Source organism: Microtus oregoni, unplaced genomic scaffold (assembly GCF_018167655.1).
Source record: "Microtus oregoni isolate MIOR12 unplaced genomic scaffold, Mior012 000050F_ref0000143, whole genome shotgun sequence".
Lineage (NCBI taxonomy): Eukaryota > Metazoa > Chordata > Mammalia > Rodentia > Cricetidae > Microtus > Microtus oregoni.
In genome coordinates, this window is record NW_024543256.1 from 10,821,172 (window position 1) to 10,845,506 (window position 24,335).

Sequence of the window (24,335 nt, forward strand, 5' to 3'; positions counted from 1 at the left end):
TACATTTCCTGGGCAGAATTTTGACTAGCAGATTCCCAGGTTACGATAGCGTCTTGTTAGTTCTCCTTAGAAATCACCTACAACTTCAGTCCGACCTTTTTCTTTCTGAGAACTTGGTACAGATCTTGCCCTCTCCTTTGTGTCTCTGTTATCAAGCTATATAATCATTATAATTCTAGGAGGAGGAAGAATGCTTTCTGCTAACAAACAGAGGGACTGGAAAGGTTCTGGGGTCAAGGGCAGCTAGGAGTAAGGATTGTTTGGGGCATATTTGGTCTCGGAGCATGTAGGTCTTTCATCCAGACCACATTGTCAGGGCTACTATTTCACACAGCTTCAGCGTGCTCGATTGAGGTCTGGCACATCAGACAGACCCAAGGATCAGTTGGAGTATTGCAGGACCCCTCCATTTAATTCCCATCTCCAATTCACATTTCCAGATGTCTTTGTAGCAAAATGAAATTCTAGAGAATCTTTAGAAAAAAAAGAAAAAAAATATGAAACAACTGGAAGTAAAAGGCAGAAAGAGAAAATGGAGCCCTTAAAGAAGGGAGTATCCCAAAGGAGGAGGGGACAAGGGGAGGAGAAGGGGAGGAGGAGAGGAGGAGGAAAGCAAGCCTGTCTCTTTAAGGGGCTTGGCTGTCAATCAGAGAGCCCTTTTCATTTCAGGAGGAGAGGACAAAGATACTCAGAGAGAAAGAGTAAAGGACAGAAGAAGGAGACTGGAGAGACCAGGATCCTTCCAGCTGAACAAAGTCAGTCGCAAAGCAGACTAGCCAGCAGGCTACAATTGGAGTCGGAGTGCCAAAGACATGGGTGAGTCTCAAAAACTTTAGTAGCAAAGATGCAGGCACGGGAATTCAAAAGAGAATTTTCAACTTTGGGGCTCTGGGTTTCTAGTGGTTTAAATAAGTTGTGTTTTGGCACTTGTTTTCTGTTTTAATTCTTTAACATTTAATTGTATTAATTCCTTCTCTGCTGTACTGAGCATAATGCTTTATTGTCAACAAATTCCATCAGTACACATGAAGTCCCACAGATCCTTGGAGAGAATGCCCAGCAGGATGGATGCGACCATGTGGCTTCTTACCCTTTCACTTCCCTTCTGCTTTCTCCTTTCCACTGATCTTAAGGACCTGGTTATGGTGGGGTTATCTGGAACCCCTGGTTCCACTGGAGGCAACTTGAACATTGACTAATCCTCAGATGTATCAAATACACACATCCACTATACAAACTTCAGAGCCTGTTTGGCATCAATGGAACGGAGGAATAGGGAAAATTGAACTCAGGCATGGCAGTGCCTATGGTGGGCATTCCAGGTTCAGAAAATGAAAATACAGTCCACAATAGTTTTACCATTGTCAATATATATGGATTAACTGTTGTCTATGTCTAATCTATATCTATCAGGAATAGATATGGATTGTATGTGTATGTGTGTGTGTGTGCACACGTGTGAGTGTGTGTGTATTTTCATGCAGCTCAACATTTCTAGTAAGTATCATGGACTTAGCCTGAATCCCTGCTGTAACAAGATGGTTTCTGTCTCAGGGCTCTTGTTGGCTGAGCCCGGAGGGCTTTTCTATGTTCCATAAGTATGGAAGCTGTGAAGTTCTGGTGTCCAGCAGTGTCTATTCAGAGAAAGGTGTGTGCAACATAAGGGTCTTTGCCTAGGCAAGATGCTGCAGATAATGTACATTTTGCTCATGTTTGGGAAAGATAAAAGTAGCATCTTGAACACATCCTGAATGAAAAGAGGTTCAATTGCCCAGTGTAGTCAGCATGCAACATAGTAGCCAGTAAATTGATAGGATCCACAGACGTAGTTTTTCAGTTAGACTGAACTGTTGTTAACCTTGGTTTTTTCCCATCTCAAGTCACTGAGGGAGCTGTTAGCAGCGTATATGTTGGTAGAATAGTTAAAGTTTGTGGCATACTAGACTAGAAGTCCAAATAGCTCAGTCTCTAATGAACTCCACAAAATTGGGCATGTCACCATGAATCACCACCTCGTCATCTGGAAGACAGGGGCAGCAATAACTGTTTTGTCTGCTTGCAGGGTGGAAGATGGAGTAAGAATGCTATGGCAGTCCCGTCGATTAGACAAGTTCTGTATCCATTGTAAATTCTCATGACACCACCTCTTATGTAACAATGCATATCTAGGCTGGTGCTTCCTCTTTCCAAGGTTGTTGGGCTTTCTTTGTGCACACCCTGTATGTTTGCATAAGAACCATTTGATCACCCGAATGCAGCAAGGTGAAAAGAATTGTGGGAAGAAGTCAATTTCTGCTCTGGACCAGCAACCCTATCTGTTGTGAGTGCAGCTGATTGAGTAAGTTGTTCCCTCCAAATAGAGAGGTAGTGTGTAGGGATAAGTCCCGCCCCTTAAGGGGCGTGTTCGCCTCGGGCTAATGTCTGCCTATAAATTTGGCGAGCAAGCTCCTAGCTTGTCACTTCTGGCTTCTGCTTTCCTGGTCTCCGCGGGAACGGTGGTTCTGTAAGTCTATTTCTACATTAAAGCTATATATATATTTTTACACTCTGTCTGCATTCATTTACGCCGTTACATTTTGGCGTCCAACGTCGGGATATTTTGCCCTCAACTCAAGCGGGTAGCCCGCTAGCTAACACAGCACCCTCCCCGGTGCTGTTTTTCAGTTCGTGACTCCGGCCCCAGTGCCAAGTCCGAGACACACTCAGCGACACAGGCCCATTCTGCCTGCCTTGGCTAAGTTTTGCAGCGGAACCCCACTGCCTGAATTAGCAGAAGCTCAAGTAATTGCGGTTTTGCAACAAAAGCTGCCACAGCGTCAGATTTGGTCTGTTACAAAGTGACTTGGCCGGTTGTGGTGGCCCACACCAGTAGGATTTGCTGAAGGAGGCAGAGACAGGAGGATCACAAGTTTGAGGCCGGCCAGGCAGTGGTAGAGCACGCCTTTAATCCCAGCACTTGGGAAGCAGAGGCAGGCAGATCTCTGTGAGTTTGAGGCCTGCCAGGCCTTGGTAGTGCACGCCTTCAATCCCAGCACTTGGGAGGCAGAGACAGGCGGATCTCTGTGAGTTCAAGGCCAGCCTGGTCTACAAGAGCTAGTTCTAGGACAGGCTCCAAAAACACAGAGACCACCACTGGCAGGAACCGATCATTGCAGGTAAAAAAAATTTCTTTTATAAATAAAATGTCTGAACACATTACTGTTCAAGAATTTAATGATTTTTTTAATTGTACCATGTGGGAGATTTTACAAGAGGTGTCTATCACCCCACATATATGGATCCTTCTGGGATTCGTAGTTTTCATTGGCACCAAATGGTTTGATAATAGAAATATGATAAAGTCTTTACGAGACGAATCCAGGATTCTTAAGGTAGAGATTGAACGCTTAAAAACAATTGAGAATGACAACAATCTTCTCAAGAATCAGTTTGAAGTTCTCCAGGCTGATAACAATCTTCTCAAGAATCAGGTTGAAGTTCTCCAGACTGATAACAATCTTTTCGAGAATCGGTTTGAAGTTCTCCAGGCTGATAACAATCTTCTCAAGAATCAGGTTGAAGTTCTTCAGGCTGATGTTAAGGAGAAATTCATTACTATGGAAGAGGGAACAGCTGATCTGGACCATAAGATTCAGTCCCTTTCTGTAGGAAATGAAACATTAACTGAGAGAATCAAAACTGCTGAATGTGACAATTGGATTTTGTCTAAAGCTTATGACAGATTGACGGAAAGATTGTCAATACAAGAAGGCACGGTTTATGCCATAAAAATTATGTCCAAAGATGAGATGTTATCTCTAACGGACAAACTTCATACATTAGAATCCTCAATGAAGGCTTTGGAACATAATTCTGGACAGGAGATTCAGACATTGCAGAAGGCAATGGTGAATAGAATTGAAAAGATTGAGGAATTTCTAAATTCTGATGAAGAAGAGCAAAGGGTAGAAAGGAAAATTTTAACTACATCTGTGGGTAAGTCTCTCCGGGACAATTTCCACAAAGCTCTACCTACAGCTCTACCTGCCTTTCCCGTAATAACAACAGAGAAGGTGATTGGTTCCAAAAACCCTAGGGTCATCAAGGAGGATACATGGGAGCCTGTGCGTATGAATGATCTCAAGGAAATAAAACAGGCTGTCATGACTTTTGGGATGCAAGCCTCTTTTGTTAAAGAGATGCTAAAATCTTGGGCCACGACAAGCAGAGCAACCCCCTCGGACTGGCTCCAGCTGAGCTCTGCGGTACTCGAGAGTGGACCGCAATTGAAATGGAAATGCTTATTCAGGCAAGAGGCTAGACTCTTAGAACAGCAGGAAAAAGCGAAGGGAATTGACATTTCCCTAGATCAAATTCTAGGTGAAGGGCCCTTTTCCGATCCTCAGGAACAAGCTAATTTGGATGAAAACACACTCTCCATGTGTACTACAGCAGCCTTAAGAGCTTGGGACAGGGTACAAGACCCAGGAGAGAATGGAATCATTTGTCAGAGTTAAACAGGGTCAGAGAGAACCCTTTAGTGACTTTTTACAAAGATTAACTAAGGCTGTACAAATAGGAATATATGACACAGAAGCAAGACGTATAATGATTGAGTCTTTGGCTTATGAAAATGCAAATGTGGAATGCAAAAGGATTTTGGGTCCTTTAAAGCTCAGATCAGCGCCGTTGGAAGAATGGGTCTTGCATACACTCAATGTTGATACATTTGATTATGGCACTGAAGCATGGGTAGAAGAAGCAATTTCCAATGGTAAAAGGAGACACCAGAATACCAAATGTTTTAATTGTGGCAAAATGGGTCATATGAAAAGGAATTGTAGACAACGGATTTACAGAAATAATAATAATAATAATAATAATAATAACAATAATGCATCTTTCAGAAATAATAATAATAATAATGCAACTTCTAGAAATAACAGAAATAGGAGGACTCAGCCTTCAGGTTTATGTAGAAGATGTGGAAAGGGCAGACATTGGACGAATGAATGCAGGTCTACAAGAGATAGACAAGGCAACCTGATACAGTCGGGAAACGTGAGAGGGGGGGCCTCACAGGCCCCCATGGCAAACATGGTTCAGTCATATCCAGTTTCTGCAGAGAACGTGCCTCATCAGGACAATTAGGAAGCCCCATGCCTACTGTTACAAGCAATAATGATCAGAAAGATAAGTTACGTGTGTTTTGGCAAACTTCTATAAATGATCAAAGACCTAAACTGAGAGTGTGTGTAAATGGCATTTTTATTACTGGCCTACTGGACACAGGTGCTGATGTAAGTATCATTACCCCAGAATCTTGGCATCCGTGTTGGCCTCTTCAGAATGTAAATGTTCAGCTCCTGGGAATTGGAACCCTATCTCGAGTAAGGCAGAGCACGAGATGGGTTGAATGTATAGGGCCAGAGGGACAAATAGGAAAATTAAAGCCATATGTAGCCAATATCGCAATGAATTTATGGGGTCGTGACCTATTACAACAATGGAATACCGAAATTAACATTCCTGCTAAATCTAGAGCCTATATTTCTGAGAATAATATTAATAGATATTACAAACGGAGAAAACCGGCCATTCGGGCTGTACAAGAACAAGCAATTGATGTCCCTTCAGAGATACCAACAGCCTTGCCTCTAAAATGGTTGACTGAGAAACCAATATGGACAAAGCAATGGCCTTTAGCTGAGGAAAAGTTACAGGCTTTAGAACAGCTGGTACAAGAACAATTAGATGCTGGACATATAGAAGAATCTACCAGCCCTTGGAATTCTCCTGTATTTGTGGTTAAGAAAAAAACAGGTAAATGGAGAATGGTGACAGATCTCAGGGCCATCAACAAGGTTATTCAACCTATGGGCCCTCTGCAATCTGGAATTCCTTTGCCCTCTTTATTACCAAAAGGATGGCCTCTCATAGTTATTGATTTAAAGGATTGTTTTTTCACTATACCTTTGCAAAAAGAAGATAGAGAAAAATTTGCCTTCACAGTGCCTACTTATAACAATTCTCAACCTTCGAGGAGGTACCACTGGACCGTCCTCCCCCAGGGTATGTTAAATAGCCCCTCCCTGTGCCAATATTTTGTGAACCAACCATTGCAAATAATACGCAAGAAATTTCCCAAATCTATAGTATACCATTACATGGACGACATCTTGTTATCCGATTCAAACATGGATACCTTGAACAGACTGTTTGAAGAAATAAAGATACTTTTACCTAAATGGGGATTGCAAATCGCTCCTGAAAAGATTCAGAAGGGAGATTCTGTTAATTATTTAGGTTATAAAATAGGTTTGCAAAAAATTAAGACACAAAAAGCACAAATTAGGAGAGATAGCCTACGGACTCTTAATGACTTTCAAAGACTGTTAGGAGATATTTCCAGTCTACGACCAGCTATTGGAATAACACCTGATCTAATAATTCATTTGAACAAAACCTTGGATGGTGATAAAGATTTAAACAGTCCCAGAGAATTAACAGCTGAAGCAGAAAAGGAACTGACAATGATTGAGGAAAAATTACAACAGGCACATGTGGACAGGGTGAATCCAGAGCTCGATTGTATTCTCGTCATACTACCATCAAAAATTTCTCCTACAGGAATTTTAATGCAGAGAGATGATATTATTTTGGAATGGATCTTTTTACCACATAAACCAAGTAAGAAACTGAAAACTTATGTGGAAAAAGTCTCTGAGTTAATTATAAAAGGCAAGCTGAGACTTCGTCAACTAGCAGGCATAGACCCAGCAGAAATTATAGTGCCTTTCACTGCTGATGAACTAAAGAAATTATGGGAAGATAATGAACCATGGCAAAGAGCTTGTGCTAATTTTTTGGGAGACATTAATAACAACTATCCAAAAAGCAAGCGGCTTAACTTCATAAAGAGAACTTCTTGGATTCTTCCTCGAATCGTCCGTGATGCTCCAATAACTGGAGCCCGTACATTCTATACTGATGCCAATAAATCAGGGAAGGCAGGTTACAAATCAGAAGACTTGGATAAGGTGGAACAAAGTCCATATACTTCTGTCCAGAAGGCAGAATTATATGCCATTCTTATGGTGCTAAGGGATTTTAAAGAACCTATTAATATAGTTACAGATTCACAATACGCAGAAAGAGTTATTTTACATATTGAAACTGCTGAATTTATACCTGATGATGCTGAACTAACCTCATTGTTCCTCCAGGTTCAAGATTTGATCAGGAACAGGCTTTGCCCTATGTACATAACACACATCCGATCCCATACGGGTCTGCCAGGTCCTCTAGCACAAGGTAATGCAGAAATTGATCAATTATTGATTGGTAGTGTGCTACAAGCCTCTGAATTTCATAAAAAACATCATGTTAATAGCAAAGGTTTGAAGAAAGAGTTTTCAATTACATGGCAACAAGCTAAGGAGATTGTAAAGAAATGCCCTACTTGCTCTTTCTATAACCAAACGCCACTGCCTGCAGGGGCTAATCCAAAGGGCACCCAAAGGAATGAAATCTGGCAGATGGATGTGTTCCACTTTGCAGAATTTGGCAAATTAAAATATGTACACCACACCATAGACACGTATTCAGGTTTTCAATGGGCTACTGCCCTGAGCTCAGAAAAGGCTGATTCAGTAATCACACATTTATTGGAAGTTATGGCCATCATGGGTATACCTGCGCAAATAAAGACAGATAATGGTCCAGCATATGTATCTAAGAAAATGAAACGCTTTTTTGATTATTATAATATAAAACACATTACAGGTATACCAAATAATCCTACAGGTCAGGCAGTTATAGAAAGATCAAATCGTACTATAAAGGATATGCTGAACAAACAGAAAGGGACTGAAAATACCCCCAGAAATAGATTACATAATGCTTTATTAACCTTGAATTTTCTTAACGCTAATGAGAAAGGAACGACAGCAGCAGAAAGACATTGGATAATGGAAAAGTCTGCTGAACTAAATCAACCGATTTATTTCAAAGATGTGCTGACCTCTCAGTGGAAGCCAGGAGATGTGCTACGTTGGGGAAGGGGTTTTGCTCTTGTTTCCACAGGAGAAGAAAATTGTGGATACCATCAAAATTAATAAAGTTTCGATTTGAAGAGGAGAAACCTCTTGGAAAGGAGAAATGACAACTCATCCACAACGATGATATTCATACAGGTGGTAAGAAAAACATATAGAATGGGGGCAGGGTTCTGTTCTTATCTCCAAAGGAAAACACTCATCTTTGAGAAATTCAAGGGACCCTGGATGTTTGGATACTGACAGATGGAAAAATACCTGCCCAATAGGAAATATCAAGACAACTGAATGAGTTGTGTAAGTAATATTAAACCATATTTCTAAATTTATAAAGCTGGTTTTGAAGTTGGACTCTGGCTCAGTCCCTCTCCAATTCCAAGCCTGTTAGTAAGAGAAAAACCCAGAGTTTCTGGAGTTTCTGTCTCATGTCAAGAGCCATGATATGGGACAGAAAGAAATATGAGTTTAGAAAACATCTTTGCTTTTCTTCATATCTATCATACTTTTCATTGAATATATCTATCATGTCTTTCATTGAATATATATATATATATATATATATATATATATGTCTATATATGTCTATATGATTAATGTTTAAGTTTTTCATAATGAACAATGAGTTTTTCCTGAAGTGACATTTGAAGTTTCCAGGAAGAAGATGGGGCCCCATAACAACAACTCCACCTGGTTGATATGACGTCATGATACTGATAGCGCTACTACAAGACCTGCTTTGGGTACCAGCTGCACAAGACAGTTCCAACTTGGTTAGCTGAAATGGTGCACATCTTATACAACATTTTGGCCAGACCTGCACGAAAATACTCAGAGACTATTTGCAATTTTAAAAGACATTATCTTGAAATTTAACCATCATTTTACTTTCACAGGATCCCCCAGAAAGAACGTCGCCCCTATGACAGCTGGAAGTAATTCTAGAGAACGACGTCCCCTCTCCCAGTAAAGTTTGCCCTTGGGTTTAGGGACATCATTTAGGGGTTGATTATAATTAGTATATGATTGAGGGTTGGGGGAGGAATTTTATAAGCTCAGGGATCATTTTGAAAAAAAAAAGAGGGATGATGGGATAATAGACAAATATATTGGTATAGATTGACTATTGTACGCATGCATGTTTCTACCTCTGTTTAAAACATTTTTATGTATTGACATATATTGTATTGATATATATATTGTATATATTTACCATATTGCAGTGTACATTTCTACCTCTGATTAAGATACTTATATAATATTTGTGTATTGATATATATTTACCTACTGCAATGTATATTTGTACATTGTTTATATTTGGAGGCCATTGTCCTCATTTGTTTCACAGTCGTTTATTGTCTTATTCTTTAAGTTAGATAGATATTGAGAATTATATAGACTAATTGTCATCTAAGTTTGTCATTTATAATTAGACTAATCAGGTTCTTTAGATATATAGAGATTATACTCAGTATAGATAGATAATCTTCAACCTCTTCAAAGAGCTGTAGAAAATGGCCTTTAATCTAACTCAGAGTATCGTGATAGTGAGACACAATTGCTCCTGGCAACACCACTCTATTCCCGAGAGAATGTTGAGAACCAAAAACACTCCACCTGGAGCCTTTCTATTTGGCAGAACTGGCCTTTGGGCAAAGAAATGCCCATACCTCAACCACTGACACAGATACAGAGTGTGCATCAATGGATAAAACAGGACTGTCATATCTTGCCAAGACAGGGTAAGATAGTTTTGCAAAGTTCCTTGCCTTTAATAATGGTATGTCCGTTATGTTAGGCCTTAGCCAAAATTGGTTGACTCAACGTTGCAAACGAGACTTTGGGTGATTGCCCAGGTAGTCAGTTGTCTCTGTCAATTGTTGCACATTTTGGATATATCTTGTTTGTTGAGTAGTGTTTATTCCCTTCTCAGATCTTTGACTGAGTTGAAGATTATATAATTGTAGTTACTCTTTACATTATTTGGACTTCTTGAGATAGAATGTTTAGCAAAGCTTTTGTTCTCAATATTGTTTGTTGTATTTATTATTTGTTGTTATTGTATGTAGTTGTATTTGGTTTAGTTCTGTCTTATTTAGACAAAAAGGGGAGATGTAGGGATAAGTCCCGCCCCTTAAGGGGCGTGTTCGCCTCGGGCTAATGTCTGCCTATAAATTTGCTCCGAGCTCTCGCTTCTGCTTTCCTGGTCTCCACGGGAACGGTGGTTCTGTAAGTCTATTTCTACATTAAAGCTATATATATATTTTTATACTCTGTCTGCATTCATTTACGCCGTTACAGTAGTGCAAGTTGAATCTTAATTCCTTGGGAGATAAAGCCTTGAAGAAAAGACAAGAAGAAAGAAAATGACAGAAGCCAGATGATTTCCTCCAGAGGAAGGTCAGCACGTGCGCGCGCACACACACACACACACACACACAAGGTGTCACTAAGGATATATATTTAGGTAAACAATACATGTACTAGGGATACATGATGGGGTAGCAATTGCCTCCACAGTCACTCAATAACACAGTATCTGAGGCAGTGTGACTATTCAACCATATCTGACAAGACAGTGACGTGCTATTGCTTCGGCTGTGGAGTGCACTGCTGTTTAACTATTGCAGTAGGCAAGTCAAATCATAGAATCTGGAATTGAAAGGAACATTTGAACTTATCTGAGGTAAAGCCATACCTATAACACCCTAGGAAGCTGAGGCAGGAGGATCACTAGAAATGGCCAGCTAGACAACATAGTGAAACTCATTCAGAAAAGTTATGTGAGCCAGCCCTCAATGCAGAATTTATTTCTTTGACAATAAATTAAACATATATAAGTCTCTGCTTAATCACCACCAGAAACAGGCAGCTTATTACCTCAACCACAAAATTTCTTAGGATTGGAAATGACAAGGACTGAATTCAGTGGTGTCTTAACAAAAGGTTTACAGACAGTGTAGCGGCTTATTAAAACCTTGTTCAGACTTGGCAGGGAGATGCTTCAGATGAGTCTTTGGAATAACTATGGAAATGAGAAAGAGCCATAGTGGATATTTTCTGCTCAATAACAATGCCATCACTGAGCAGCAAAACATCCACTTCCTCAAGCTTGCTGTCATCCGAGAACAGTGGCTGTTACCCTGGCAACCAGACTGCAATGCTTCCTTCCCTCCAAGAGTAGCTTGGAAGTACAAAATGTGGAGGAGGCAGAGCAGAGGCTGAGTTCTGCCAGGTACTTGAAGACTATCTGAATCCCATGAAGGCATCACAGAGTGCCCGCAGATTTTGACTGGCATGCTAACTGACTCCTCCTAGAGACTGAAATGATAAAGGGTAGCTAGCCTTCACCGCACCGCTTCTTATCTGGCTCTGCCTAGCCAGGAGCTCTTGAAAAGCTACAGAGATTAAGCCATTGCCCTGCTTTGAAGGGCTTCACCTTGGCCCTCAGCCAGGACACCAAGAAATCTAGTTCACATCCTGACAATAGTGTTCTCTTGGAGCTCTCAGTAGTAACATCTTTAACCTAGGGAGGGGGTAGGAACATCTTCAGGCCCCACCCAAACCAGTGACGCATTTTTCCCTGTCCTTTGGTGTGTGTGTCTGTGTGTATGTATGTATGTGTGTGTGTGCGCACGCGAGAGAGAGAGAGAGAGAGAGAGAGAGAGAGAGAGAGATTGATTGATTGATTATATAGCTTTGAAAGTCATCCCTTGGTTACAGTTCTTTAGTCTTAAAAGAAAAAGACAAATACCATCTCTGCCCATGGAACTTTAGGTTTAGAAAAGCTCTTGTCAGGGCCATAAGCTGATAAGGAAAGGTCATACGCCATGGTCACTGAACAGAACTTTCTCATCTTTTCCCATTCACAGACCCAATGTCAAAGTTACATCAAAGGTTCAGCAAGCAAGTCTTTCCTTAGCCTTTGCCAAATACTTAAGAGTAATCTGTCAATGACCTCAGAACTCTTTGCTGTGCAAAGCTTTGAAAAAGAGCCAATGGCATCCCAAAGAAGAGGGTGAGGTTCTGCAGGTCAGCTTCACACTTTAACCAAGGAAAGCGGGAGATCTGGTAGCATACGGTATGGCTACATTTGTCTCTAGTGACAGATCGTTCTTCATTTCCCCACAACTGGACAAGGTAGAGACTCTCTCTCTCTCTCTCTCTCTCTCTCTCTCTCTCTCTCTCTGTGTGTGTGTGTGTGTGTGTGTGTGTGTGTTAGTCAGTTTCTGAAAAAGAACATTAGAAGTAAGGTGGACCAAATGCGGTTCCTGGTGGTTGTAGCGGTAGTTTCCACTAGTAGAAGCAGCAGTGATAATAATACCTGTTCCATAAGGAGGTTGGAGTTCTTTTTTTTTTTTATTTAACTTTGTCTGTATGACTTGACTATCAAGCAGGCTTGCAGTCTCATGTCCCAGTGCCTATTGAGCTTTTGACTGTGCTATAAATGCTAATATCATGCAGGAAAGACAAAGTCATAAGCAAGGCGTTGTCCTAACAAGATGAGACCAGAAGCAGAAGTCTTTTCTCTGTCGCCTCCTAATAATTGTTGTTTTACTTCTAGAACCAAAAGCAAAAGTCTTTGTCTCTGTCGTCTCCTAATAATTGTTGTTTTACTTCTAGAACCCTACCCACTGATCGCCATCTATCCCTAGTACCAGTCACAGCTGTTCTAGCATCTTGGCCATGTTAATGGCTATAGGCTCTGATCAAGGAAGCCTCTGTTTGTGGGTTGAAGTTAAGGGGTGGATTCTGGGAGGAGGGGAAGACTGCAGTGCAGATTAGAGACTTAGGGAGATGGGACCAGTTTCTCACTCAAAGAGCTTGCCTGTTGTTTAAGCTGTATTGTACAGGGTTCTTCTATCTCTCCCTTTGTCAGCTGGATTCAAGAGACAAGCTGGGAATTGTGCAGGCTACAATTGGTCTCTTTCTACCATTCCTTTCTATGAAAGCCCTTCCTCTCCTCCCTTTGATGAGTTCCCAGATTCACACTGAATTTCCGTCATGGAGCTAGTCCTTGAGGTGTGCCCGGGGCATGGGAAAGGAGGGAGTGCTTTAGAGCACTTGGCTCCTACTTAAAGAATCAGAATAAGGACAGTCACTGGGATGGGCCTTAATCTGAGAGTCACAATAGTACTGTTGATCTCTGACAGAGAACATTGATGAAAAGGGATGTTCTATTACAGATTGCTCATGCTTGCTTGTTTGAGGGATTTGGAGATGAATATAACCCATTATTAACTAATGTCTTTACTTATATTTTCTCCACAGGATTTGGTTACATTCATTTTAACACTAGATAATAGGTAGCTTTGGTTTTCATTTAAGAAATTAATTTGATCTCCCAAACAAGAGTGGAAGCTTTCTGAGAAAAGGGACTTGGACTCTTAGTTTCTTCCTATTTCTTGAAGCATCTGTGTTACTAGTAATGCATTTAATGTTAGTGTCCTCAAGCCGCCCCAACACAAAGGAAAAGAAAGCATCATTAATTTTCTCCGTGATCAGTCATCAAAATGAGACGTTTAAATCTCATTGAGTAGCAGTTGTATTATGTAATTCTTTGATACTGACTCCACTACATCACAATTTATACTTAGCTGGTAAATGACAGGATGCCTTTTAACATTCAAAACTCTCTTAACCCTGAGGTATTCTGAAACAGAGAGCTTATGGTTTTAGGCTGTTGCTCACATGTTCCCAAGTTCATTTCTTGGATTGTGAAAAATGGAAATGAACCCAGTGGACTTTTATTCAGAACGCTTTGATGAAAAGACAGTCTCTTATATGTTCTGAGTTTTTTCTTGTTGGAATTCAAATTTTGACTTTTGCTTGGGCAGATTAGCTGAGATTCTTCACTTCCGCTGAACTTGAATGCCCTTAGAACAAATATTTCATCTGAATTTTGAGGACTTTAACATCTGATGCTTGTTTTGATGTTGTGAACTATTTTATAACCTAACAGCAGTACATCTATCTCAGGGCATTTGTGTTGGATTCCACATTAGAGAGAGACTTTGCTAAAGTCTATATCCTTGTTTCCTGCTTTGAACATCAGTAGAGCAGAAAGGGGGTGTTACATTATTATCTGAGATCTAAGAAAATGAAGAAAAATGGGTGTAAAAAGATACAGTATCAGGTGGTGATTTCGAGTAGCTCCCAAAGTTTTCTCACCCAGTAAAAACATGGAATGTGACATTTTCTGGTTATTTTGATGACCACCAAATGATCAGGATGAGAAATCATTCTTTGTTTCATCACTTGATGATAAGAGGGGGAAACAATCCTAGTGTAGAGGATATAGAGGGGCATGGGCTAAAGCATTGAGTACATTTCTCTGTTTGCCTGGCAAGAGCTTGTATTCCCGATCACACCTGCCTCACCATTAGGCCATGCCCTGGTGAAAAAGCTGGGGTGAGTGAATGGGCACAGGATGACCACTTGCCAGGGTAGATAGCTCTCCTTACCCTGGGCTAAATAAACAGTCCTGCCATTGTTTACTGGATCTGACCCCCCTCCCCACCCCCAGACATGCAGGGCCTTGCAGAATACCAATGAGGCTCCTGAGATCTCAGGAGGAAACAAGGCTTCATTGTTTAGGGAAGTGATGGAGGGCTGTGTCCAAGGCTTGACCCTTTGCTGGAGAGAGAGGGAACAGTAGGGTCACTGACCTCCCCTCCCCCACCTCAGGCTTTAGAGACCTTTACTAGAAGAGTCTAAGAGTCTGAGGGTGGAGAGGAGTTCAGAGGGCAGAGAATGAAAATGTTGGGGCTGTTTACTTCCAAGTGCTTTTCTTAACTTACTGGATACATGTAGTATCTTAACCTAATGATAAAAAGAAGATTCAATTTCTGGAATGTCTCCCCCAAGACAGTGGTGGGTTTCAGCTGTTTTGCTTTTCTTTGGCGTACTCACTCATGCATTGTACACACCTGTGCAAGTGTGCACGTGCACACATATCATAAGCCAGTAGTGCACATCCTCTCTTGCAAAGTTCACATTGAGTAAACTCAGCATCTCCTCACAGCGGCAGAGCTACAAATCGATTGTCTCTCATAGAGGGCTTGAGATTGGAGAAAGCAAAAGGAACCCAGTTCAGCTACATATTTTGGCTTGGGCTTCTGAGCCTTACCTCTTTGAAGTCCAGGATAGGCTGTCTTTTCAGTGAATGGTGGGTAATAGGGCTCACTTATTCTGTGATTCTGATAAAAGGGACAAATGCCTCCCTCCCAGCTTTTTCATGATACACATAATTTGATCTTTCAACATCTGTTGACATTATTCAACTTAGCTGTGGAAATAACAGCATTTTTAAGTATTTTTAATAAAAACTGAGCTCATATTAAGGGAATCAGGCAGTGAACTTTTATTTCCCCTGGTACCCTGTTGTAGATAATTGAACTTGGTGTGGAGAAATACATGAATATAAAAGTTCAAACTTTAGAAAATTATTTTCATTCTATAATGGGGTAAGAAGTTACAACATACTTATCACAGACTAGTACTTTCTCGGACACATGTCCTGATTGTATGTACACTTAATATAGGAATAGATGCATAAAAATCAACTGACCTATATATGTGTATATGCACACATTATTAAATATATGTATGTATGTATATTTTATATATCATACACATATGCATATATTGAATTTATACTATGTCTGCACACACTATCAATTAAAGACCTTAAATTTTCATTTTTCTACTTCTTGCATATCTGGTCAAGAGGCCAGAGGGAACCACACGTCCCTCTGTCTAGTCAGTCATCTGCTTTGCACTTGGTCAGTTTTATTTCATAGAACACCAGAACTTGGAACATAGCTACTTCCAGAGTCTGTGACTACTTTATGTACCTTTCTTGTTTCTCAGCAGCACTGGCAAGGGCTGAGAGCTCCCTGGTCTGGGATCTCAGGTATTCTTACCACCTTAAGACACCTGTGTTCCCAGGCCCTGTGTGTTCCCGTGGCCCAAGTTCCATGCCAGAAAGCTTCTGCGGCTATTACAGAAAGTCTCTTTGTGGCCTTACCAACAGAATCTCAGTGTGATCTTGAGGGTACAGGAACTGGACAAGCTGTAGTGGAGCAAACAGGCAAAGCATTGAAAAATAATCAAGCCTTTATTAAAATATATTTTTGTAGAATAGGGCATCAAATACTCCAAAACTGAAGTTACAGGCAGTTGTGAGCTGTCTGACATGGATTCTGTAGAAGAACACCAAGCACTCTTAACCACCAAGCCATCTTTCCAGCCCCAAGTCTGCAATCTTATTGTTATTATTTTCATTATTATTGTGTGCAAAAGCACCCTTCCCTGTCAGTTTCTTTCTTCTCTGGGTTACTCCCTTCTATCTAGACTAAGAAATATACATGTGTGGGAACATCCAGAAACATGTGCTTTTCATTCTGCCATCCACCTGGAATGCTCTTGCGGTTCAGATTGTGTCTGAAAATACTGACATCTATGGTTGGCACTCTTTCTTTTCAAATTCTAGATATATTTACTCTCAGGAGCCATTTACTTGGTTTCCTGGAATTGTTGGTGGAAAATATTACACCTATTTCATTCATTTTTCTTCAGTAAAGTGGGGATTCCAATCTGGCAGTTTGTACCTTTCTGTTTTCATATCCCATGGACAGTGCTGCACACATTTATTCCATAGTTGGTGACTAATGAAGCAAAGTCAACAGACTCCAAAAGAAAGAAAAGAGGGGTCAATCTTTTCACCTCCCTGGACTGTTACTTGAATTATTTGATTTCCTTTAAAAGCCCATATGGTCTGTGTTCTGAAGGTAAGGGTTCATTTTTAAGAATGAGACAAAATAATGATTCTGGGTCAGTCTCACATTCCAAAAGCTGAAAGCTGTAGGTTCACCTTTAGAACTCCCCAGATAAGCACTCTGTGTGCTTGGCAGCATGGGCTGCTCGGCCCAGGGCTGGGTGTGAGTGCATGACTTACCTGTTATGCATACCTGACTCCGCCTCTCCTTCTTCCCTAGGCTTGTTAGAGTGCTGTGCAAGATGTCTGGTGGGGGCCCCCTTTGCTCCCTGGTGGCCACTGGATTGTGTTTCTTTGGAGTGGCACTGTTCTGTGGATGTGGACATGAAGCTCTCACTGGTACAGAGAAGCTAATTGAGACCTATTTCTCCAAAAACTACCAGGACTATGAGTATCTCATTAATGTGTAAGTACTTTCTCACTCCCAGACCCATGTCTTTTCTTCCCCTCACCATGTCTTGGAGGTACCAAACTCATCAGCATCTTAGTAACTAGGAGGGCACCAATGTAGAGCCAGCTGGAATTCCTGACCATCCCTCTGCATACAGATTCTCCCACGCCATGTTGGAAGCTTGTAGTGAGGGGACAATGTCAGGTTCAGAAAAGAGGTCTGCCTCCTCTCGCTCCCCTGTGTTTGCTCACGCAGGGTCCTGTTTCTGCTCGGTATGTTTAGTGTTGCTGGAATCATCTCCACAGTGGCAGGTGGAGGTCCAGTGATGGGGCAGAGTGGAGCCCTGGTCTTGGTCGGACACTGTTTTCGTACACTCAGGCTTAGTGATGTCACCCCTACTCCTAGAGTTCTTCATGCATCTCCCAGCTGTCTAGCTTATCTCTCCTTTGCAGTAGCACTTGCGGGGGGGGGGGGGTCGGCGCAGAGGGGCAAACATGGTTCTCTAGGATGCAGGCTAACAAGGAATAGAAAAGGGGAAGAGAAGCACGCGCTTTTGCCCACCTACTCTCTGGCTCCATTTACTTCAACGAGGAAAAGGTGAAGGAACACAAGTGAAACCTAGTGGTTTCTCTCAAAAATGTCCAGCTACCTAGGCATCTACCTTACTAACGGACAAGAAGACCTGTGCCCTCTGAATACAGTTGTCTGGCCTTATCTGTCTGTCAATGCAGGATTCATGCTTTCCAGTATGTCATCTATGGAACTGCCTCTTTCTTCTTCCTTTATGGGGCCCTCCTGCTGGCTGAGGGCTTCTACACCACCGGCGCAGTCAGGCAGATCTTTGGCGACTACAAGACCACCATCTGCGGCAAGGGCCTGAGCGCAACGGTAACAGGGGGCCAGAAGGGGAGGGGTTCCAGAGGCCAACATCAAGCTCATTCTTTGGAGCGGGTGTGTCATTGTTTGGGAAAATGGCTAGGACATCCCGACAAGGTGATCATCCTCAGGATTTTGTGGCAATAACAAGGGGCGGGAGACAATTGGGCGTGAGTCTGTGGCCTCATCCCCACCCAAGGTTGGGTCCTCTCCAGAGGCCTGGCTTTTGAGTGAGGAAGCGATGGCTACAGCAGAACGATACGGTCAGGAAGAACGTGGTGCCTGGCCGGCTTAGCCTCACCTTTCAAAGGTTCCCTAGAAAATTTTATCTCAAACTGAAAAGCATGAATTTTGTAGGATGCTTTATACAATAAGACCATTTCTAACCAATCTGTTGGTATCCCTTTATTTTGTTCCTAGCAGGGACTACAAGAGTGGACCGGATATATAAAAATCTAAAATGCTAGACTTGGAATTGAGACTTAGACACGTAACCTGAAATGGAGGGTGAACCATAGAAATGAGAGAATTGACTTCAAGTCACAGTGTTCTGGGATCCTATACTATTGAGGGTCCCAGAGAGGGTTAGGCTCCATCAGGATATTTCACACTTACTTTTGGCCTAGCCATGTTTTAGAAAGACATGCCTTGTTTTTTTCAAGAGTTAAAGATCTTTTGGGGTCTGAACATGTGTGTGGTATGCTGATGACCTTTTGTGACCAGCAGCTAGCTTAGAATGGTTTTAGCTCTGAAATTTAAATCTCCCATTGGCATTGTTCCGTGACTAGGGAACAAAACTCTTGTGGCAAAGAATGTCTTGTAAGCTCAGCCTAAGGCACAAAATGGCACAACTTTCTTTCAGGACTTTTTTATTTTTACTTCTTTACACCTTCTCTGCCCTCCAAATTCCTTGAAGCCCCTCTAACCCAGGGATCCGCCTCACTCCAACTCCCACCCACTCCCCCTACCCATCGTTACACTCTGGGCCAGTTCTCTAAGAGACACTGCCAATGACACTTGGCAGAACTGCCCTGCTCACTAATTTCATTTGAGGGGGATGCCTGGAATCTGACTTTATTGGCACATGCCACGCCAGGATCTCCCAGTTTGTGTTTCAGGATCTGCAAGCTGGTGCTGATTTGTAACTACCCTATGTCGATTGTTTTAGTTTGTGGGCATCACCTATGCCCTGACTGTTGTGTGGCTCCTGGTGTTTGCCTGCTCTGCTGTGCCTGTGTACATTTACTTCAACACCTGGACCACCTGCCAGTCTATTGCCTTCCCTAGCAAGACTTCTGCCAGTATAGGCACTCTCTGCGCTGATGCCAGAATGTACGGTGAGTTGGATGGGGGACTTTAGATTCCCTGGCATCTATAGAAGTACTTGTTTTGTGCTCAGGTGAGGAGGATGGTGATTCTGGAAATCTCCTGAGATGATAAATAAATGCATCTTAGTTTATTAATCTCTTTCCACTGAAACTGAGGTTCCCCCACCCCAGAAAGGGAACATGGAAGCTTTGGCAGTGTTCATTCGTTCATTTGTTTCTTGGGTGTCCTTACTCCTTTTCTCTGACTGATTGCTGCTACCAACCCCCAAAGCAGCACATTACAATCCTATAAGATTTCAGCATTATCAATACCACCTTTGCCTTTATGGAAATTTTAGGGAGCAGGACCACACTTACTGTCGATATCAGGCTTACTGCCAGGATAGGGAAGTCAGAGAGGCTCTGGAGCAGGCCTTCTCATGGCCTCTAGCCCTGTGAAGTTCACTCTGGTTCATCTTTGCGCCTTAGGTGTTCTCCCATGGAATGCTTTCCCTGGCAAGGTTTGTGGCTCCAACCTTCTGTCCATCTGCAAAACAGCTGAGGTAAGTGAATGATTCAGGTTATTTTGAATTAGATTGGCTAATAACACAGAATTTCTGGCCTATAACAGAAGTTTCTCCACATGACCATAAATTTCAAGGATTATAATATCTCCTTGTTGAACTTTGAATAAGCAGATTTCCCATCTACAAAATAAAGGCTAAGTATGCCTGAGTCAGTGAGCATACAGATCAAAAGTAAAAGTACCTATTTTCCCAAGAACTGCATTAGAAATCTTATTTTCTCAGACTCCCCTTCATTAAAAGAAAAATATATGGCTTTAGTAAAATTTCCCAAATGAAAATCTTCATTTTGGTTAAAAACTTAACAAGAGAATGGGTCATGCATAAAGACATACATGGGCTCTATAAAATATGTTCAGTGTGGAACTCCTTAATCTCCATTGAGAGGTGAAATCAGTACAGTTGAAGAAGAGAAAATGCTCCATTGAGAACAGATATATGCCGTGGAGGCAAGGGAATGAGAGTAAATCCTGGGGAAGAAGTCAGAAAAACAACATCTTTGAAAAGGAAGTACTGACTTTAGGATGTGGGATCCTGGGCACAACTGTAGGAAATGCATTACTTCTGTGGGATCATTAATCTCGTTTCTGAGTCTTTGGGATGCTGCAGGTGTGAGATGCGCTGACAGACAGGCAAATGGGAGGTTGATGCTTAGGGAAGTGAAAACTTAGAGACACAAATTAACATACAGGCAAGATGTCAACCCGTCTAGAAAACTTCATTCACTATTATAGTGGATCACGCTTTTATTTTCTGATATAAGAAATAATTCTCTCACACTCATTTTCCCGCAGTTCCAAATGACCTTCCACCTGTTTATTGCTGCATTTGTGGGTGCTGCAGCCACACTGGTTTCCCTGGTAAGTTGTTTTAAAATAATATTAGAAAATAAGTGCTCCAGGGATAGCTTGAGTGCTCTTAGGCTGAGGCTAGAAGAGATACTCCTTCCAACTTTGAAACTGGAGGGAAGCTCTGAGAAGGGACAGCAAGGCGTGGGGCTCCATATTTCTACCACGGGTTGTCCAGACACTGGCAGAGGATGGAACCATCTCTCAAAGGATTTGCTGTATCCCGGGATCCTGTATAGTCTAAACATTTTCTGTAGTCGCTAGTGGATTTAATTACTCGGGGAAACTGGAAGGACTTCCTCACGTTAGAATTGTTATGACTTGCTGCAGTCCTGTGCCCCGGGTCCTGCAGGTAGTGTCGACTACAGTGCCAATGAAGTCTGCTCATTGCTAAGGCACTAAAGGGCAAGGTGATTTACCTCGAGTCTCTGAGGTAGCAGTTAGCTACAAGGAGGATCTCCCAGAATTCTCCTCAGTACCTGGAGGATTTCACTTCTAGTCTGTAAAATCAGTTGATGCATAAAACACAGGACGGCTCTGCTGCACGAAGTAGCTGTGTGTGGATAGCGAACACTATGGCTCCAAGTCCCTTAGACATGCTGATGTGACAGCATAGGCCCAGCTAGGGTCCTTAAGGAAAGGTCAGTGGTTAGCAGAACTGAGCTGTGGAATACGTCTTTATTGATTAGGTTATCTGCGAATGGGCTATTGTTTAAGTGTCTAATAGAAGACTTCTATTCACACATGTAGAAAAAGCCAAGGATATGGTTTTGAGGGGCTTTTTTTTCAGACCATATCCTTTGATTTAGTTGTGGTTTTACTTCCACTCCCTCCCTCGTTCACAAAAGGTTTTGAGTAGGGAGACTTCCTCTTTCTGCTCTCACTCGTCTTCTCTCTTCTGTTCCCCACAGCTCACCTTCATGATTGCTGCCACTTACAACTTCGCCGTCCTTAAACTCATGGGCCGAGGCACCAAGTTCTGAGCTCCTGTAGAAACTCCCCTGTCTAATTGCGAGGCTCTAACCACACAGCCTACAGTGTTGTGTCTCCTGTCTTAACTCTGCCTTTGCCACTGATTGGCCCTCTTCTTACTTGATGAGTATAACAAGAAAGGAGAGTCTTGCAGTGATTAATCTCTCTCTGGACCCTCCCTTTTCTGTACCTCTTTTGCTCATTTTGCTCCACAGCTGCTTCCTGCTAGAAGTGGAGAGCGCCTGAGAAGGCGCTTCTCCAGCTGCAAGTCACAGAGGAACGAAAGCTCTAATTCAATTTGGGAGCATCTCCTAAAGACCAAGATGTACTTCCTTCACAAAGGGCATTTCCGTTGAGAAAAACAAAGCGGAAAGAAAGATTCTCAGGGAGAGAGCAGGAATGCCCTTGGTCTCCTTGCCATCAATAGGAGCCAGCTATATTCTCCTTGATGCCCCAAACCAAGAACTCACCCTTATCTTCCTATTTCCATTGAAGACAGAAACAAAGGAAAGAATGCTAGCAAAGCAATAGCACTTGCCCAAATCTGCCTCCTGCAGCTGGGAGACAGGGGTCAAAGCAAGGATCTTTCACCCTTAGAAAGAGAGCTCCGACCCCAATGGCAGTGGACTATGTAAGCCCTAATTCAACCAACCTTACGGCATCAGGGAGCCCAGTGTAGACAAAGGGGCAAAGTCTGTCCTTACACCGCATTAGGAAGAGAAACAGTGCTGTCAGGCTCTGCTCACTCCCTTCTCCTTGATAACAGCTACCATGACAACCCTGTGGTTTCCAAGGAGCTGAGAACAGAAGGAAACTAGCTTTCATGAAATAAGACTGTGACCTAAAGAGCAGCAGTTGGCGGAGGCTAAAGGTGTAGCTTAAGATGGCTCTCGGCTAGATGCAAGATAGTTAACTCTTTGGATAGAATATCTTTTTTTTTTTCTGTCGGTTAATTGTGTCCTCTGGCCTCTGGCATATCTTCACAATGGTGCTCTTTTCCTGGGGTTTTAGCTATTCACTAGAGCAGGTGATTTGAAGATCTTGATTAGTCAGAAGGATTCATGTCGTACCTTTTCTAATTCTTTAGCTCTTGTTGGGAGTTAGATCAGAAAGATCTGGAAAATGAGTTTTGATTGCAGTTCTTTTTGAAAAAAGAAACCTGGACAGTAAGCATCACAAAAAAATATTTCAAATTGTCTAGTCCCATGAATTTATTTGGATTTTCCACAAGCATTATGCCATTTGTAGAAATCGGCTTGGTAAATTTGAATCTCAATTTGAATAAGCTGTCTAGTATTTTCTTTTCTAACAAATGACAAATGACTTTACTTGCTAATGGCATCTTGGCATTTTGAGAATTAGGCTTAGCGTAGAAGTTATTGTTTCTTGGTGTATATATAGGTCACATAATAGATTGTACTAGCTGCCAGCCGTTCATTTTTTAAGCTTCCATGGAGATCTGGAGACATGGAGAGGACAGACAGAAAGAACTAGAAACCTCAACTCCCAGATTTCAAGTATCTGGGATTTGTTAACTTTGGGATTAAAATTAAAAAAAAAAAAAACTCTGATCTATTTTCATTGAAGGAAAGGTTATTATAGATCTTTCATTACAGACTTCTGTCGTCCTTATTCCCCAAAGTGGTTTCTGCCATGTTGAAGGACTTGATAAGAAGACAGTGAAGACTTGTTCTTGGGCCAGTATGTAAGATAACTAGGGTATACAAGAGTGAGGAGAGGGGAAAGGATCTGTGAGAAACCAATCAAAATCAAGGAAAGTGGAATAATCTCTATCTTTTATTTTGTTTTGATTTAATAACATAACCAGCTGTTCCCTACAAACCTCACATGCATGCACACACACACGTACAAAGAGAGTTAATCAACTGCAAGTGTTTCCTTCAATTCTGATAGAGAATTTTGATTTTAACAACATAAAGAATAAACTTTTAGAAACTCATCTTACAAAATGTATTTTATAAAATTAAAGAAAATAAAATTAAGAATGTTCTCAATCAAACATGTTGTCCTTTGAATTGTTCTGTTTGACCGCGCTAACAAGGAACTTAGTTATAGCTAAGGTGCTCGTGTATACCTCAGGCCACATGGGTTGTTCTCACACTACTTCTATGAAAAATGTAAGTTACTTCTTTTTATACCTAAAGACTCTAAGAAATGGATGCAAACAGTTTGCCCAAAGAAACCCAATAAATGCTTGTCTGAACTTGAATATTGTTCTTTGAGACAGGGTTTCACTATGATCCATCTGTTCCTGTCCTGGAGCTCTCCGTGCAGACCAGGCTGGCCTTGAACTCATAGAGATCTGCCTGCCTTAAGTGCTAGGATTAAGGCGTGTACTACCCTACTGGACTGAATTCAGGTCTCTATAACAGTTCACTTTGTTTTGCTTGTTTGTTTAACGCTTTATTTTTCTCTTGGGTTTCAGAGTGTTCTGCTTATGCGGCGTCGGTAAGATTTACTTTCCCAGTGTCATTGTGGTGCCCCAACACCTGGTGTATTTAGTGTTAAATTATTTTTTATCTTT

At 41.7% G+C, this 24,335-nt stretch overlaps 1 protein-coding gene across 1 annotated transcript; it reads left to right on the forward strand.

Annotated features, from left to right (window-relative positions):
* Positions 1-659: 659 nt before the first annotated feature.
* Positions 660-23,810, forward strand: LOC121437221 (myelin proteolipid protein-like). The gene is made up of 7 exons (XM_041637082.1): positions 660-816; positions 17,033-17,218; positions 17,935-18,196; positions 19,248-19,416; positions 19,876-19,949; positions 20,765-20,830; positions 21,730-23,810. Exons 2-7 carry the CDS (start codon positions 17,055-17,057, stop codon positions 21,799-21,801), a joined length of 807 nt encoding a protein of 268 aa, XP_041493016.1. The 5' UTR covers positions 660-816; positions 17,033-17,054; the 3' UTR covers positions 21,802-23,810.
* Positions 23,811-24,335: the final 525 nt, after the last annotated feature.